Below are 16,718 nucleotides of genomic sequence, written 5' to 3' on the forward strand. Positions count from 1 at the left end.
TATTAAATTTGATATAACAAATTAAACCAACTGAGAATTACAAAAATGTATAAATATTATAAAAAAAAAATTAAAAACTCAACATCACACACACATTTCGACTTTGTAGAGAGCAACATTTGCTCTTCAATATACTTACAATTTTTATTGTAGACACTATCGAATGAATCTTCAATCGAGTCACATAAACCGGGTGTTAACGAAACCGATGATGTACCATTTGATGTATCGAACTTTTCTTTTTTGCAACTTATATTCAAACCACTCAATAACTGTTGATGTTGCTGCTGTTGTTGGTGTTGATGTTGCTGTAATTGATCTTGCAATTGTTGCAAGCATTGCTGCTGGAATTGTTGTTGTTGTTGCTGATGATGATTATTGAGATTTATCGATGACGATGACGTTGAAGCAACACTCACATTATCCATATCATCGATTAACATTGCACTACCACCACCACCATTGTCACTATTACCACTACCAACAATACTAACACAATTACCACCATTGCCACCATTGGTATTATTAGAATTGCTCGAATTTAGGCTTAGACCATTTGTATCCTGTAACAAAGATAAAGGACCTGAACCCGAACCACATAATAATGCTGCCAATTCACTTGAATCCGAAGGTAAAAATTGTTGAGAATTATGCTGTTGCAAAGGCGATGAAGGCGACATTGACGATACGGTCGATGAGGCTGGCGATGAACATAACGAATTTGAATATTGCTGTTGATGTTGGTGTTGTGTAAATTGTGGTTGTTGCTGTTGATAATTATTCAGCGATTGAGTAATGGATTGCAACGATTGTAAATTATCCGAATCTTTGGGATTTAAAGAGAAGTCGTCAGCTGTAAAAGCATTGCCACTACTCCACATAAAATCATCGGAGGTTAGTAGGGGTAAATCGTCTTGTTCATTCATAGGAATATAGGGTGCACGCATTGTCAAATCATCCATATCATCGACATTCATGGTGTAATAGGAGAAGTCATCCTCTTGACTTAATGAATTTGGACTGCAAAGTGAAGGTAAACTGCTGCCATCGGGACTCTGTAAGATGTAGAAAATATAGAAAAATTAAATTTAAATTAATTAAATTAAATTTATTGTCAATACTAATTTTGAGAAAATTTTCTATAGGAATAAAATTTTGAGAAAATTGTCTATAGAAATAAAATGTTGAGAAATTTTTTTATAGGAATAAAATTTTGTGTAGAAATAAAATTTTGACAACATTTTCTATAGAAATAAAATTTTGAAAAAGTTTTCTATAGAAATAAAATTTTGACAAAATTTTCTGTAGAAAAAAATTGAGAACATTTTCTATAGAAAAAAAAAATTTGAGAAAATTTTCCATAGAAACAAAACTTTGAGCAAATTTATTATAGAAATAAAACTTTGACAAAATTTTCTATAGAAAAAAAAATTGACAAAATTTTCTATAGAAATAAAATTTTGGGCGAATTTATTATAGAAATAAAACTTTGACAAAATTTTCTATAGAAATAAAATTTTGATAAAAATTTTCTATAGAAATAAAAAGTTCACAAAATTTTTTATAGAAATAAAATTTAGACAAAATTTTCTATAGAAATAAAATTTTGACAAAATTTTCTATAGAAATAAAATTTTAGCAAATTTATTATAGAAATAAAATGTTGACAAAATTTTCTATAGAAATAAAATGTTGACAAAATTTTCTATAGAAATTAAATTTTGACAAAATTTTCTATAGAAATAAAATTTTAATAAAATTCTCCATAGAAATAAAATTTTGACAAAATTTTCTATAGCCGACTATTAAACCCTTTTTCGGACGGTTCAAGTGTATTTCACGTTGGGTTGAGTGAATTACCCGAATTTATTCTGATAATTGGTTGATAGTTTTGCTGCAAGTAGAGGATGCTGATGAGGAATGTGGTAATTCCGAAACAGCTGTACATCCAACCATCTTGCAGTCTATAGGGCTTTGCCCAAATAAATTTGACAAGCATACTTCTCCTCTGTTGGTTAAGCTACACTTGTAGTTTAGTCAATGCATGGCTTTAAGCTGAGGTCAAAAACAACAATAACGACATAAAATTTTGACAAAATTTTCCATAGAAATAAAATTTTGACAAAATTTTCTATAGAAATAAAATTTTGTCAAAATTTTTCATAGAAATAAAATTTTGTTAAAATTTTCTATAGAAATAAAAGTTTGAGAAAATTTATTATAGAAATAAAATGTTGATAAAATTTTCTATAGAAATAAAATTTTGATAAAAATTGTCTATAGAAATACAATTTTGTCAAAATTTTCTATAGACATAAAGATTTGTCAAAATGTGCCATAGAAATAAAATTTTGACAAAATTTTATATAGAAATAAAATTTTGTCAAAATTTTCTATAGAAATAAAATTTTGAGAAAATTTTCTATAGAAATAAAATTTTGAGAAAATTTTCTATAGAAATAAAATTTTGAGAAAATTTTCTATATAAATATAATTTTGAGGAACTTTTCTATAGAAATAAAATTTTGACAAAATTTTCTATAGAAATAAAATGTTGAGAAAATTTTCTATATAAATAAAATTTTGAGAAAATTTTCTATAGAAATAAAATTTGAGAAAATTTTCTATAAAAATAAAATTTTGACAAAATTTTCTATAGAAATAAAATTTTGAAAAAATTTTCTATAGAAATAAAATTTTGACAAAATTTTCCATAGAAATAAACTTTTGTCAAAATTTTCTATAGAAATAAAAGTTTGAGAAAATTTTCTATAGAAATAAATTTTTGATAAACATATTCTATAGAAATAAATTTTTGAGAAAATGTTCTATAGAAATAAAATTGTGAAAATTTTTTTTGGTAAAATTTTTTTCCGATTTTGGTAGATTATTTTTGGCACGAGTGGTAAACGAGTACTGGATCCCCCACAATATTATGGATCTCTTATAATATTGCAACTGCGGAATGGAACAGCCATTTGGGAGAAATTCAATGAAGGAAAAAGTTGTATAAAACTAAAAATAGAATTTTTAGAAAAATTTCTATAGAAATAAAATTTTGATTTTTTTTGGTAAAATTTTCTTCAGATTTTGGTATTATCTAGATCTAATCCCAGTTAATAATTTGGTGCGAAGAAGTTTTTGTTGAATGAAGATGTTAAAGAGGTTGTTTCTTCCAAATTTTGTATCAATCACACAGCGTTTTCTCAAGATTAGGGCTAACTAAAAATTGGGCAGCACTTAATACTACTCGCCTTAGAAGGAATTTTCCAATAGTCCCTAATCAACCCTTCTGCTTCCTCAGACCATTATTCATTAATTAGATGAATAGAAAAATTCATATTTACCTTGGATGAAGTACTTGGTGGCGATAATAAATGCTGAGAGCAAAGTGTATCATTCGATTCATCGCGATTATTATTTATAAATGGATCAATATTTGTGCTATTTGTTGTATTATTTGTCACTGCTGAATTGCTGCAATTGGTAGTTGGACTATTTGTGGTCGCACTATTTGTCATGACCCCAGTAGTGGTCACTGATGATGGTGACTGTCTTTGATGACTGTTATGAAGTGTAGTCGTCGATGTACTATAGGGCGAAGAGGTATGAATATTACAAAGTTTTTCAGGAGAACTATGACCATTGCTATGTTGATTATGAAGATGGTCACCGGCGCCACCACCTGTGGTCGATGACGATGAGGTTGTTGAATCCAAAGAATTGATATCATCAGCCAAGAGGCCACCATAAGAGCCCATTAGGCCAACAAGCATATCATTGAATAATGGTGTATTCTCATCGAGAGGCAAACAGGCATCAACAGCATTTGGTGCCACTAAGTGGGCTGTAAGATCATCAGGTTCTTCTTTAAGCACTGCAATAGAGAAATTAGAACAAAAAACTATTAAATAAAAAAGAAGCAAATCTAGAAGAAAAAATCTATGATGAATGTATTGCAACAAACAAATCATTGGAGTGTAAAAATTCTCAATATGCTAATCAGTTAAAGTCTACTTAAAAAAATGTTATAAATATTCTAATTCTTACAATGTTTTTTGTTCGATTTCTCCAATCCATGATCTTATTTAGTATTAGTTTGTGATTTTTTTACACTTTTACAATTTAAAGCTTTTTTTACACTTGCGTTGCCTTCTCTTTTTTTTGCATTGCGTTTCAATTGAGAGAGAATTGTTGTAGAGGCAAAAACTCTAGTGAGGATTGTTGTCAGTTTAATTGACTGATTTCAATTGAAACTAATTGACAATTGCACGAATTAAATGATTTATGTCAGTTTTATTACCTCTACATTTCGTGGAGAGTGGGGAGATGTAAGAAGAAAATAAACTCAAACACGCGTATGATGTTTGCTCTTCTACGTATGAACATAAAACAATTGCCGAAATTGTATTTGTTCTTTTTGGTTTGTTTGCGATTGCCTCAAATAAAAATAAATTTGAAACAATTTAAAGGCGTTAAATGATGTGAAAATAATGTTACGGATTTTGTTACGGAGATTGCTTTGGGCGGGAGAGAAGAACAGTATCAATATACGAGAGTATAGGTAGGAAAGCTCAACTATCATATTACACAAAAATATTGTGCCAATCATATTTAATTGATAACACAGTTTTGAATACAAATTTTTGTAATATATTAATTTACTATATATGGAATATTTTATTGAATAATCATATATAAAATGTATAAATGTGAAAATAATTTAATTCATTAAAATTTGTTAAAGAATATTATTTTTTTTTTATAGAAATGAGGATTTAGGAATCGAGAGAGAATAAAGCATATAGTAAATGAGAGTCAGCAATATACCACGTTTTTTCAATTTCTAACTCCAATATTTTCTACTCGTATATGCTGCACGAGTTCCTCGATCTTTTGGGTAATAGTTATATGTATAAGTACCAAAATCAAAGATTGAAGTGATTTTCATTCCCACGGTCAAGAATTTCAGATCTACCACCCAGCAAAAAAAATTGGAAGTTCTTCCCAAGGCACAACTTTAAAAGCACTTCCAGAAGATGTACTCCCAATGATGTTATTAATTTAGCTACAAAGGAAGTTCTTTTCATTCAATTTTTTAAAACAGCAGCTTAACGTTTTTCTTCCCAGCAAAAAAAGCGTCGCCAAAAAAGTAATGAAAATGTTATTTTTGGATCCGGAAGTGGTGCAAAATTGACGCAGAAGCGATGAATTTAACATGGGCTTGTCATAGGACGGAAGTCCTCCATTCCAACAGCCGTTTCACTGAATTTGCATTACTTCTTTAGGTGTGATCCGAATTCAATGTTTTGGATGTAAATTAAAAAATTCTGTGATATTTTGTCAAGTAAATAATTTTTATAATTGTTTATAATTTTTAATGGATTCTAACGCTTCTCGGAAACGATTGACCTCAAATATATTAAAAAATTCACAATTTTTTCAGATTGTATTTAGCATTTTTTTTCGACAAAATTTAAATAAATTGTACCATTTTATTAATTCTTACTCTGTTTTTAATCTATTTGAAAACAAAAAAGTTAAAATTGCCCATTAAAAGTACGAAAAAACCAAGTTATAAAAAATTGAATTAAAAGAACTTCCTAGGTAGTTACAATAAAGAACATCATTGCGAGTGCATCTTCTGGAAGTGCTTTTAAAGTTGTGCCTTTGGAAGAACTTCCAAATTTTTTTGCTGGGAATTGTTAAAGACACGAGGAAAGAATCTTTGATAACAATTTCGAAAAGAATTGCGACTAGGACAGAGGACTGCCTCTGTAGTGCGTAATTTCGCCCCAGATACAAAATTTGGAAGTTCTTCCAAAGGCATAACTTTAAAAGCATTTCCAGAAGATGTACTCCCAGTGATGTTCTTTTTTTTAAATACACAGGAAGTTCTTTTCATTCAATTTTTAATAACATGCTTTTTTCATATTTTTAATGGGTAATTTTAACTTTTTTTATTTCAAATTGGTTAAAAACAGTTTAAGAATTAATAAAATGCACAGAAAAAATATCACCAAAATATTTCCAATTAAAAAGTTAATTGAAGTTGAAAATTTTTTCAATTAATAAATTAATTGATACAATAAACTTTTTAATCATGATAGAAAATTAAGTTAATTAAGTCAATGATTGAACATTTTAAAATTTTTAATTAAAAAATTAATTGATACAATTAACTTTTTAATCAAATTCGGAAGACTAATTCAGTTAAAAAAAATGCTGATTTTTTTTTAAATTTTTAATGAAAAATTTATTTCAACCAATCATTTGTTAATCCAAATAAAAACTCTAAGCCAATCTAACTAAGTAATTAAAAATAGTTACCTTTTTTAATTAATAAATTAATTGCGTTTTGCAATCAACATCAATTAAATTTTTAATTGAATCAATTAAAAAATTAATTGAATTTTGCTGAAAAAAATTAATTTTTTAATCAAGAATTTTTTCTATGCCCAATTAAAACTGTGATTGATACTATCATTTTCGTGATTGAAGACATTTCAATTAAAAAATTAATTGGATCAATTAATTTGGTGATTGAATCAGAAAAAAAAATTTTTTATGTGTGATACAAATTATTTAAATTTTGACGAAAAAAATGCTAGATCCAACCTGAAAAAATTTTGAATTTTTGAAAATACTTGAGGTCGAACGTTTCAGGCAAGCGTTAGAATCCATTAAAATTTATCAAAAATTATAAAAATTAATTATTTGACAAAATATCACAGAATTTTTTAATTTACATCCAAAACATTGAATTCGGATCACACCTAAAGAAGTGCTGCAAATTCAGTGCACCGGCTGTTGAAATGGAGTACTTCTGTCCTATGACAAGCCCATGTTAAATTCATCGCTTCTACGTCAATTTTGCACCACTTCCGGATCCAAAAAGAAAATTTTCATAACTTTTTAGGCGACGCTTTTTTTGCTGGCATTGTCATAATTACGAGGACAGTTCGGAAACGTCTTAGCCTAGCACAAAAAGCGCGGTATAAACAGAAAAAAGTTAAGTGTTTTGGAAACTTCCATCTCTGTTATGAACACATGTTAAATTTTCTTTCGATCTGGCAACTCCTTCATATAGAAACAGGTGTTCAAAAACGACGAATCCGCAATTTTTTTACAATGGAAAAATTAGAAATGCGTGCTGTCATTAAATATTTACATAAAAAAGGTTTATCGGGACAAGAAATTCATAATGATATGGTGAATGTGTTAGATGAAAGTGCTCCTTCATATGCAACAGTAAAAAATTGGGTTGATGAATTTAAACGCAGTTTTGTCAATGCAGTGTCTGTTACGGATCACACTGTTTTCAATAGTTTTATTTCTGGATATGACATGATATTTTCTTTTTGACGAATTTAGTTGCAATTTTGGATTCTGTTCAAATCGGAATTAATATTTTGTATGCATGTATCGATATCAGACAACCTCATACTAATAGCCGAGTCCGAACGGCGTTCCACATTGCAGTGAAACCACTTAGAGAAGCTTTGAAACCCTCAGAAATGTCACCAGCATTACTGAGGTGGGATAATCCACCGCTGAAAATCTTTTTGGTGTTCGGTCGAAGTAGGAATCGAACCCACGACCTTGTGTATGCAAGGCGGGAAGATTCCTACCATATTCTGTGCTACTGTTCAGCATTATCATTTAGAAGAAACAAGAAACCGGATTCTTATTTCTTTCAGACTATTAACGATTTAAGAAACTGCAATCTGAGGAGTATACTCGCTTTCATCAAGGTGTTTGGGTGGAGGACCTAGGTTAAAGTTGCAGCTCGATTTATTTCAGACTGACTTAGATTATTCAGTCCATTGTGATATGGAGGACCTAGGAAAACCTTTAGGGACATTAAACAAATATGAAGGGATAAACCCTGATGGAAAGGAGTTTAAGTAACTGCAATTGATATGGTCACCAAATTCATTTCCAAATTGTGGTGTCATCTTCCACAACATAAACTAATTAAACGTAACTTCAATTATTCCCCAAAAAAAAATATGAAATAAAAACAATCTAAAATTAAGATACATTTTCTTTTCTGATGGATTCACATTTTTTTTTGAGTGTGTGATAGATATATCACTCATTGCTGAGGCCGGCGTGTGTAGAAGTATATATATTTTACAACGTCTCCTAAATAGCCCAAAAATTAATCATTTTTCAATACTATTTGTTAAAAAAAAAAAAACCAGACCGAGCAAACAACTAAAAAATATCATGAAATCTTTAAGAAGATTTCCAAAATATCATTGTGAAAAATAAGCACTATACAACAACAAATATTTTGTGAAAAAAAAAACAAATACAAATATTTTTTTATTATGTATTAAAATAAATATTTTAATAAAAATTTCCAACAAGTGGACCGTATGAGCACACAGAAAAAAGCCCGCTGTTAAACTGATAGTAAAATTAATTTATACACTGAAAAAACGCATGGCCGGTTCCAAAGATTTTGTCTTTATTTTAAAAATGTTGGTATTGATTTCGAGCCAAAGAAGCGGAGAATACAAGTAAGGATATTTTTAGGACACAATTCTCTTTTAAATTTGGGTTTGGTGTACTTGATTCTAGGAAGCAAATTTTAATTTTTGGCTTTTTCACCTTTTTTTGTTCATATGCTATAAAAGTCCTTTAAAAACGAATTAACGACAACTTCATTTTCCAAATTAACACTCGACTTCCAGTAGAAATTATGCTATGTTTCAAGTAAAAAACGTCTTTAAAATAAAGTTTAGAAAAACATATCCTATATTTGAACGAGTTTTTGCTTTGTAGTCAAGATGCAAAAAGACAACAAATTTAAAGACAATTTCATTAAATTTAAAGAATTTTTCTAAATTATTAAAGACAAGTTGACCTTAGCCCAAACATTTTTTATTTCATGTTATGATACCCATTTTAAAGTCAAATCACTTAATTATAAGGAAAATACGACTTCATTGAAAAGTTTATCGGCTTTTGGACAAGGAAAAAAACTTTATATTAGAGAAATGTGTCTTCTATGCTAAGCAAAATTTGCATTCGTATTTTAAAGACATGAAATCTTTGACCTCACGACAATATTTTTTTCAGTGTATATATAAAGTTATTGTTTTACAAATTACAATTTCTGTCAACGTTTAATGATCGATAAGATGAACAAAAACCATTATTATACATTTAAAAAAAAGTATACTTTGATCCAGAGATTTTGACTTTCTTTTAAGAGGTTTCGTATTGATTCTGAGCCAAGGATATGCTTTCTTTGAAATAAGGACATTTCGCATGCAAAATCCTCAAAATAAGATTCAATGTCTTCGTTAATATTATTTTTTTTTTAAATCAAGAATGTTTTTCTTTACTTTAAGGGAAATTGGTCTTTAACAAAATTTGTATTCTAAATTTAAAAAGCTCAATGACAAGGGACCTCCTTTTTATAGCCGAGTTCGAACGGCGTTCCAAATTGCAGTTAAACCACTTAGAGAATTTTTAAACCCTCAGCATTACTGAGGTGGGATAATCCACCGTTGAAAAAGTTTTTGGTGTTCGGTCGCAGCAGGAATCGAAACCACGACCTTGTGTATGCAAGGCGGGCATGCTAACCATTGCACCACGGTGGCTCCCCATGTAACATTTATTATTTCCACTATAAACTATTTAACAGAATTTTTCGAATATGTTAATTTTTTGTATTAGATTTATCTATAGTTAACCTATTTATCTATCGACAACTCTTAAAATTAAATAATTGATAATTTATCGAAATCGTTTTGTTTAAATATCGATAAGATAACATTATCCCAAATTGATCAAACTGATTATAAAAATCAAAAACAAACTCTAAAAGTACGGCAGTTAATAATATATGCAAATATTTAATGTTGAATATCTGGAATTTAATATAAAGATATCTAGTGTTATTTAAGATTTGTTTTATTGTTGGTTTACTATTTTTTTTTTGTAGCCCAATGCATTATTTCATCAATTAAGTCTGTTAAATAGGTTTTGACACTCCAGAAATTGAAGAATAAAATGATTTTTTTTTAAATATTTGCCAAAAAAAAAATTGCCTTTATTATTGTCTGTTGTGAGAGATCACAGTGGTGGGGTCATTTGTTTAAATAATTGGCGCGTGTATCTTGTTTATCCGAAACGATAAAAAACAACAATGTTGTGCCACGGAATGAATGGGTGATATTTATCTTCAAGCCAAAGGAAAAAACTTTTCTTTTTTCGTATTTTTTTTTTATAAAAATACAATGACAAATTTTTTTGGGGGAACATTTTTAAAACCGAAGCAAAAAAGCACAAAGACACACCATTGTATATATGTAGAACAAAACACTCATGCAACGCATGTATATTTTTAAAGATAGGAAAAACTAATTTTAAATTTTGTTATTTTTGTCATGTTCGACTAAAACACCCATGGCTATTCGATATAGCTAATAAAAGTGTTGATATTTTTGTTGTTGTGTTTTTTTTGAGGAAATGTATAAAGAAAAATATTTACAAAAAAAGATCAATTGAACTTTAAGTGGCCATTGACAGAATACTTCTGGTAGAGGATAGGGAAGATATAAAATACAAATGGGCAGATGGGAAATTGAAAATTGCATATCATATAAGGAACAATAGTCTCATGAATGACACTGAAGAAAATTAAACACTAACCATTTAGACGAAAATTTTAATATATTTTATTGCAATATCGCGATTCCAAAACTTTTTTTAGAACCAACTTATCTTCAAATTTATGCAAAAGTGGACAATAACATTTTTTTAGAAAACAATTTCTAAAATCCTTTTAGGTCACTTTTCGGATTGATAGATGGCAACACTACTTTTTTAAAACAATACCTTTCCAGTGTATCTTATTAATAAAAATATGCCTAAAGTAAAGAAACCCGTATTATCTCTCATATAAGCTTAGAGTAACACATTAAAAATTCGCAATCATTTTAATACACTTTCATTTTTTGTTTTATATAAATAGACAAAAAATCTTTGAATATGTATGCTTATTTTTTATTACTCTGGAATTTATTTTAAATTAGAAAGTACTGGTCTGTCATCTAATCATAAAAAAATACCACTTGTGAGTACGCCAGCAAAATTAAATTGCATCAAAGCAAACAAAAAAAAGTAAGTCTAGAAAGTTCGCAATGACAGTATGAACTTTCTTTGGTTTTTGCAAGCCTACATTAGAGCATATTTTCATTAGAACTGCAATGATAATTTATATTTCTTGAAATTAGAAACTATTCATTGTATCTAAAACAATTTATATTGAATCACTAAATATCACACTTTGTGGTGAAAATTTTATTTTAAGCAATACATCATAAAGCCATTCCATATTATTTTAAGAAATACTTTTTGCCTTAAAGCAACAAGTGTTTTAAACAAATAGATAAAGATTCTTTAGATATGTATATAAATATATATAAATAAAGAAAAATAAATAAAACAAAAAAAAAAACAAATTTGGGGTTTAGAATTGGATACAAAAAAAAAAAATATTATTTTGAACTTGATATTTTTTCAAAAAATTCAAAGCCGAGAACTTCCACGGATTAATTATAGAAATGACGAACAGATTTCATATATTGATATATATCAATAAATAAATTCCAATTAAATTTAAATCATAATTAAATAGTATAAATCTATTCTCAAGATATATTAACAGTTTTTTTAATATTACAATATTTTTAGAACATAAAAAGTAAACCGATAACAAACCGATACCACAGTCACGGTAGACAATTTTCTACAGAAATAAAATTTAAACCAAATTTTCTATAGAAATAAAATTTTGAGAAAATTTTTGATAGAAATAAAATTTTGACAAAATTTTCTATAGAAATAAAATTTTGACAAAATTTTCTATGGAAGTAAAATTTGGACAAAATTTTCTATGGAAATAAAATTTTGACAAAATTTTTGATAGAAATAAAACTTTGACAACATTTTCTAAAGAAATAAAATTTTGACAAAATTTTCTCTAGGTATAAAATTTTGACATTTTCTATAGGAATAAAATTTGGACAAAATTGTCTGTAGAAATAAAATTTTGACACAATTTTCTATAGAAATAAAATTTTGAGAAAATTTTCTATAGAAAGAAAATTTTGACAAAATTTTCCACAGAACAAATTTTGACAAAATTTTCTATAGAAATAAAATGTTGACAAATTTTTTATAGAAATAAAATTTTAATAAAATTTTATTTGTGTAGAAAATTTTGTCAAAATTTTATTTCTAGAAAAAAAATAAATAAAATTTTGACAAAATTTTCTATAGAAATAAAATTTTGAGAAAATTTTCTATAGAAATAAAATTTTGACAAAATTTTCCATAGAAAAAATTTTGGCAAACTTTTCTATAGAAATAAAATTTTGTCAAAATTTTCTATAGAAATAAAATTTTGGCAAAATTTTTTCTAGAAATAAAATTTTGGCAAAATTTTCTATAGAACTAAAATTTTGACAAATTTTCTATAGAAATAAAATTTTGACAAAATTTTCTATAGAAATAAAATTTTGGCAAAATTTTCTATAGAACTAAAATTTTGACAAATTTTCTATAGAAATAAAATTTTGACAAAATTTTCTATACAAATAACAAAAGAAATAACATTTTGACACAATTTTCTATAGAAATAAAATTTTGACAAAATTTTCTATAGAAATAAAATTTTGACAAAATTTTCTATAGAAATAAAGTTTTGACAAAATTTTCTATAGAAATAAAATTTTGACAAAATTTTCCACAGAACTAAATTTTGACAAAATTTTCTATAGAAATAAAATTTTGAGAAAAATGTCTATAGAAATAAAATTTTGAGAAAATTTTCTATAAAAATAAAATTTTGACAAAATTTTCCATAGAAAAATTTTGACAAAATTTTCTATAGAAATATAATTTTGACAAAATTTTCTTTAGGTATAAAATTTTCATATTTTCTATAGGAATAAAATTTAGACAAAATTGTCTGTAGAAATAAAATGTTGACATAATTTTCTATACAAATAACAAAAGAAATAAAATTTTGACAAAATTTTCTATAGAAATAAAATTTTGAGAAAATTTTCTATAGAAATAAAATTTTGACAAAATTTTCCATAGAAAAATTTTTGACAAAATTTTCTATAGAAATAAAATTTTGAGAAAATTTTCTATAGAAATAAAATTTTGGGAAAATTTTCTATAGAAATAAAATTTTGGGAAAATTTTCTATACAAAAAAAAATTTTGACAAAATTTTTGATAGAAATAAAATTTTTAGAAAATTTTCTATAGTAATAAAATTTTGAGAAAATTTTCGATAGACATAAAAAAAGAAATCAAATTTTGACCAAATGTCCTATGGAAATAAAATTTTGACAAAATTTCCTATAGAAATAAAATTTTGACGAAATTTTCTATAGAAATGAAATTTTGACAAATTTTTTCTATAGAAATATAATTAAGACAAAAGTTTCTATAGAAATAAAATTTTGACAAAATTTTCTCTGAAAATAAAATTTAGTCATTTTCTATAGAAATAAAATTTGTACAAAATTGTCTGCAAAAATAAAATTTTGACAAAATTTTCTATAGAAATAAAATTTTGACAAAATTTTCTATAGAAATAAAATTTTGAGAAAATTTTCTATAGAAATAAAATTTTGAAATTTTCCATAGGAATAAAATTTGGACAAAATTGTTCGTAGAAATAAAATTTGGACAAAACTTTCTATAGAAATTAAATTTTGACAAAATTTCCTTTAGAAATAAAATTTTGACAAAATTTTTTATAGAAATAAAATTTAGACATTTTCTATAGGAATAACATTTGGACAAAATTTTCTATAAAAATATAATTTTGACAAAATTTTTTATAGAAATAAAATTTTGAGAAAATTTTCAATAGAAATAAAATTTTGGGAAAATTTTTTATAGAAATAAAATTTTGACAAAATTTTTGATAGAAATAAAATTTTTAGAAAATTTTCTATCGAAATAAAATGTTGAGAAAATTTTTTATAGAAATAAAAAACAAATAAAATTTTGACAAAATTTCCTATAGAAATAAAATTTTGACAAAATTTCCAATAGAAATAAAATTTTGACAAAATTTCCAATAGAAATAAAATTTTGACAATATTTTCTCTAGGAATAAAATTTTGACAATATTTTCTCTAGGAATAAAATTTGGACAACATTTTCTATAGAAATAAAATTTTGACAAAATATTCCATAGAAATATAATTTTAACAAAATGTTCTCTAGGAATAAAATTTTGACAAAATTTTCTCTTGGAATAAAATTTTGACAAAATTTTCTGTAAAAATAAAAGTTTGTCAAAATTTCCTCTAAAAATAATTTTTTTGTTTTTTATAAAATTTTCACAACATTTTCTATAGAAATAAAATGTTGACAAAATTTTCTATAGAAATAAAATGTTGACAAATTTTTTTATAGAAATAAAATTTTGACAAAATTTTCTATAGAAATAAAATTTTGACAAAATTTTTTTATAAAAATAAAATTTTGACAAAATTTTCTCTAGGAAAAAAATTTTGACAAAATTTTCTATAGAAATAAAATCGATTTGAAAACGATAAAAATCGAATTTCAATTATTAATAAATTTGTTTTACTTTAATAACAGCAGTACCATACTGATATGTAGCCAGGGTTAATCTGAACCACACTGCGTACTATTAAGCGTAATTATGATTTAGATTACAATCAGTAATTAGCTCATAGCAATTTGTTCCGTCAAGCGATGACACGTTTTTTTTTTTTTTATAAATTTCATAAAAAAAGAACAATTTCCACACATCATTTGTTGCATCCATAGCTAATTGTATATTTTTTGCATGTGTTTGCAATCGCATTGTTTCTAATTATGCATTATTTTAAAGTAAATATTTACTGATAATTTTATTTTTTTGTTATATTTGTACGATGAGGGGTAATGACATCTTGAACCTTGCCATGTGCAGCAACATCAAAATGGTAACAGAAAAAAATGAAATATATACGAATCTATTTGAAATGTGAGTCAAATACAAATAACAAAACAAATGTAGAAAGATAATACAAAAAACATTTAATTTGTTCATACTAAAATATTTAGAAAAAAATAAATATACCAGCAATCAATGGTAGATCGCTAATGGCGACGTCGTTTTTTTTTATTTGTCTCAGACTGGAATCGAGTGCATTAGCCGTTAAAGTGCATAATGTTCAAGGCCATTTCTAAATATGCTATTACAGACGATTTTGGAAACAAATCCTTATAGAATCATACTATATATGTGTACATCTTTATTGTTTTTATTTACAACTGAAATAAATATAAATAAAAAAGTATTTGTTTGCTTTTAATTGACGTTTATTGCATTGTCTATTACAGTGGTTTTCTCACCTATCACATTAATTGCTATTGACGTAATATTTGTGATTGATTATTTTTACTTATCATTGTTTAGAATGCGAGGAACAACATCAATAAGAATATAACAAAAAAATCGGAGGAAATTCAAAATCGTAATTAAAAAAAAAATTAAAAATAAAATGAAATAAAATAAAAATTGAAATCCTTACATAGAGTCGAAAATTTATCCTTCACCTTCAAGTTTTTAGTATGGACAATATTTATTAATTAATGACAATTTTTATACAAATCGATCTCCAAAAAAGTAACATAATCAGAAAAAGGAAAGAAGTACAAATATATACTTTTTTGTAAAAAATTAGGACTGCCATTTTTTTTTATAAATAAAACGATCCTTGATAAATATCTCACAATTTGATTATAACAAATCATTGGGACTATACTGAAGGAAAATGAAGTTTTCTTTCAACGTTTTATTTAAGACCAAATAAAATAGTCTTAAAGTGCACTTGAAGAAAATGCCATATAACTGAAGGCTATTTTTTTCTTTGTGTGTACTAAAGTATTTTTTCGTGTAAGAGTGTCATAGACATTTACTAGCCATATTATAAACAATACTTTAGTATCACTTCAATATTGGTTTAGTGAACAATTACTCTGAAATTGTTCACCTGTAGTTTACAACAACAGTTAAATATCACGTAATTATATTAAGCTAATATCATATTACAAAAAAAAAAAAAAAAATAACTAAACAAACAATATAATTGTTACACTTTTATGCATTCAACAATTAGCATTTAGCTAAATATTATAGAATTGAGTGAGCAATGAACCCAATGCGGAAATGTTTTTTTTTTTTTTGTTTTATTAAAAAATCTAATGTGAATACGTCTGGCGAACTTAGAAGAATGCAATCGAAATTAATAAATAAGAAATATTATATTTTACTATTCCATTTTGTTATTCTAGTTACAAAATTTTATTTCTATAGAAATAGAATTCTGACAAATTCCTTTTGAAATAAAATTTTGACAAAATTTTCTATTGCAATAAAATTTTGAGAAAATTTGTTATTCTAGTTACAATAAACCATAATACTCGAACAGAACAGCTTGCCCCGTTCCAAAGATTTTAGTTTTACACTAATGATTTTGGCATTGATTCCAAACCAAAGTCTCTATTAAACAGATTTGAATTGATCTAAAAGATCTTTTGGTTTTGACAGCTTCCAAGCACGTTTGCCACATTTGGTAGAATTTTCTATAGAAATAGAATTTTGTGAAAAATTTCCATAGAAATAAAATTTTGTGAAATATCTAATTATACAAT

The 16,718-nt window shown here is 26.0% G+C and overlaps 1 protein-coding gene across 5 annotated transcripts in view; it reads right to left on the reverse strand.

Moving 5' to 3' along the window:
* sima (HIF-1 transcription factor component sima) overlaps positions 1-16,718 on the reverse strand; it is a 517,365-nt gene that overhangs the window by 73,615 nt on the left and 427,032 nt on the right. For all 5 annotated transcript variants that reach the window (XM_075292452.1, XM_075292451.1, XM_075292450.1 and 2 more), the window contains 2 exons: positions 3,348-3,877; positions 140-1,055 (listed from right to left, as the gene is read on the reverse strand). In XM_075292452.1, the coding sequence (XP_075148567.1) occupies positions 140-1,055; positions 3,348-3,877 (1,446 nt within the window). The remainder of the gene's footprint in view (positions 1-139; positions 1,056-3,347; positions 3,878-16,718) is intronic.

The sequence above is a fragment of the Haematobia irritans genome, chromosome 1 (assembly GCF_050003625.1).
Source record: "Haematobia irritans isolate KBUSLIRL chromosome 1, ASM5000362v1, whole genome shotgun sequence".
Classification (NCBI taxonomy): Eukaryota; Metazoa; Arthropoda; class Insecta; order Diptera; family Muscidae; genus Haematobia; species Haematobia irritans.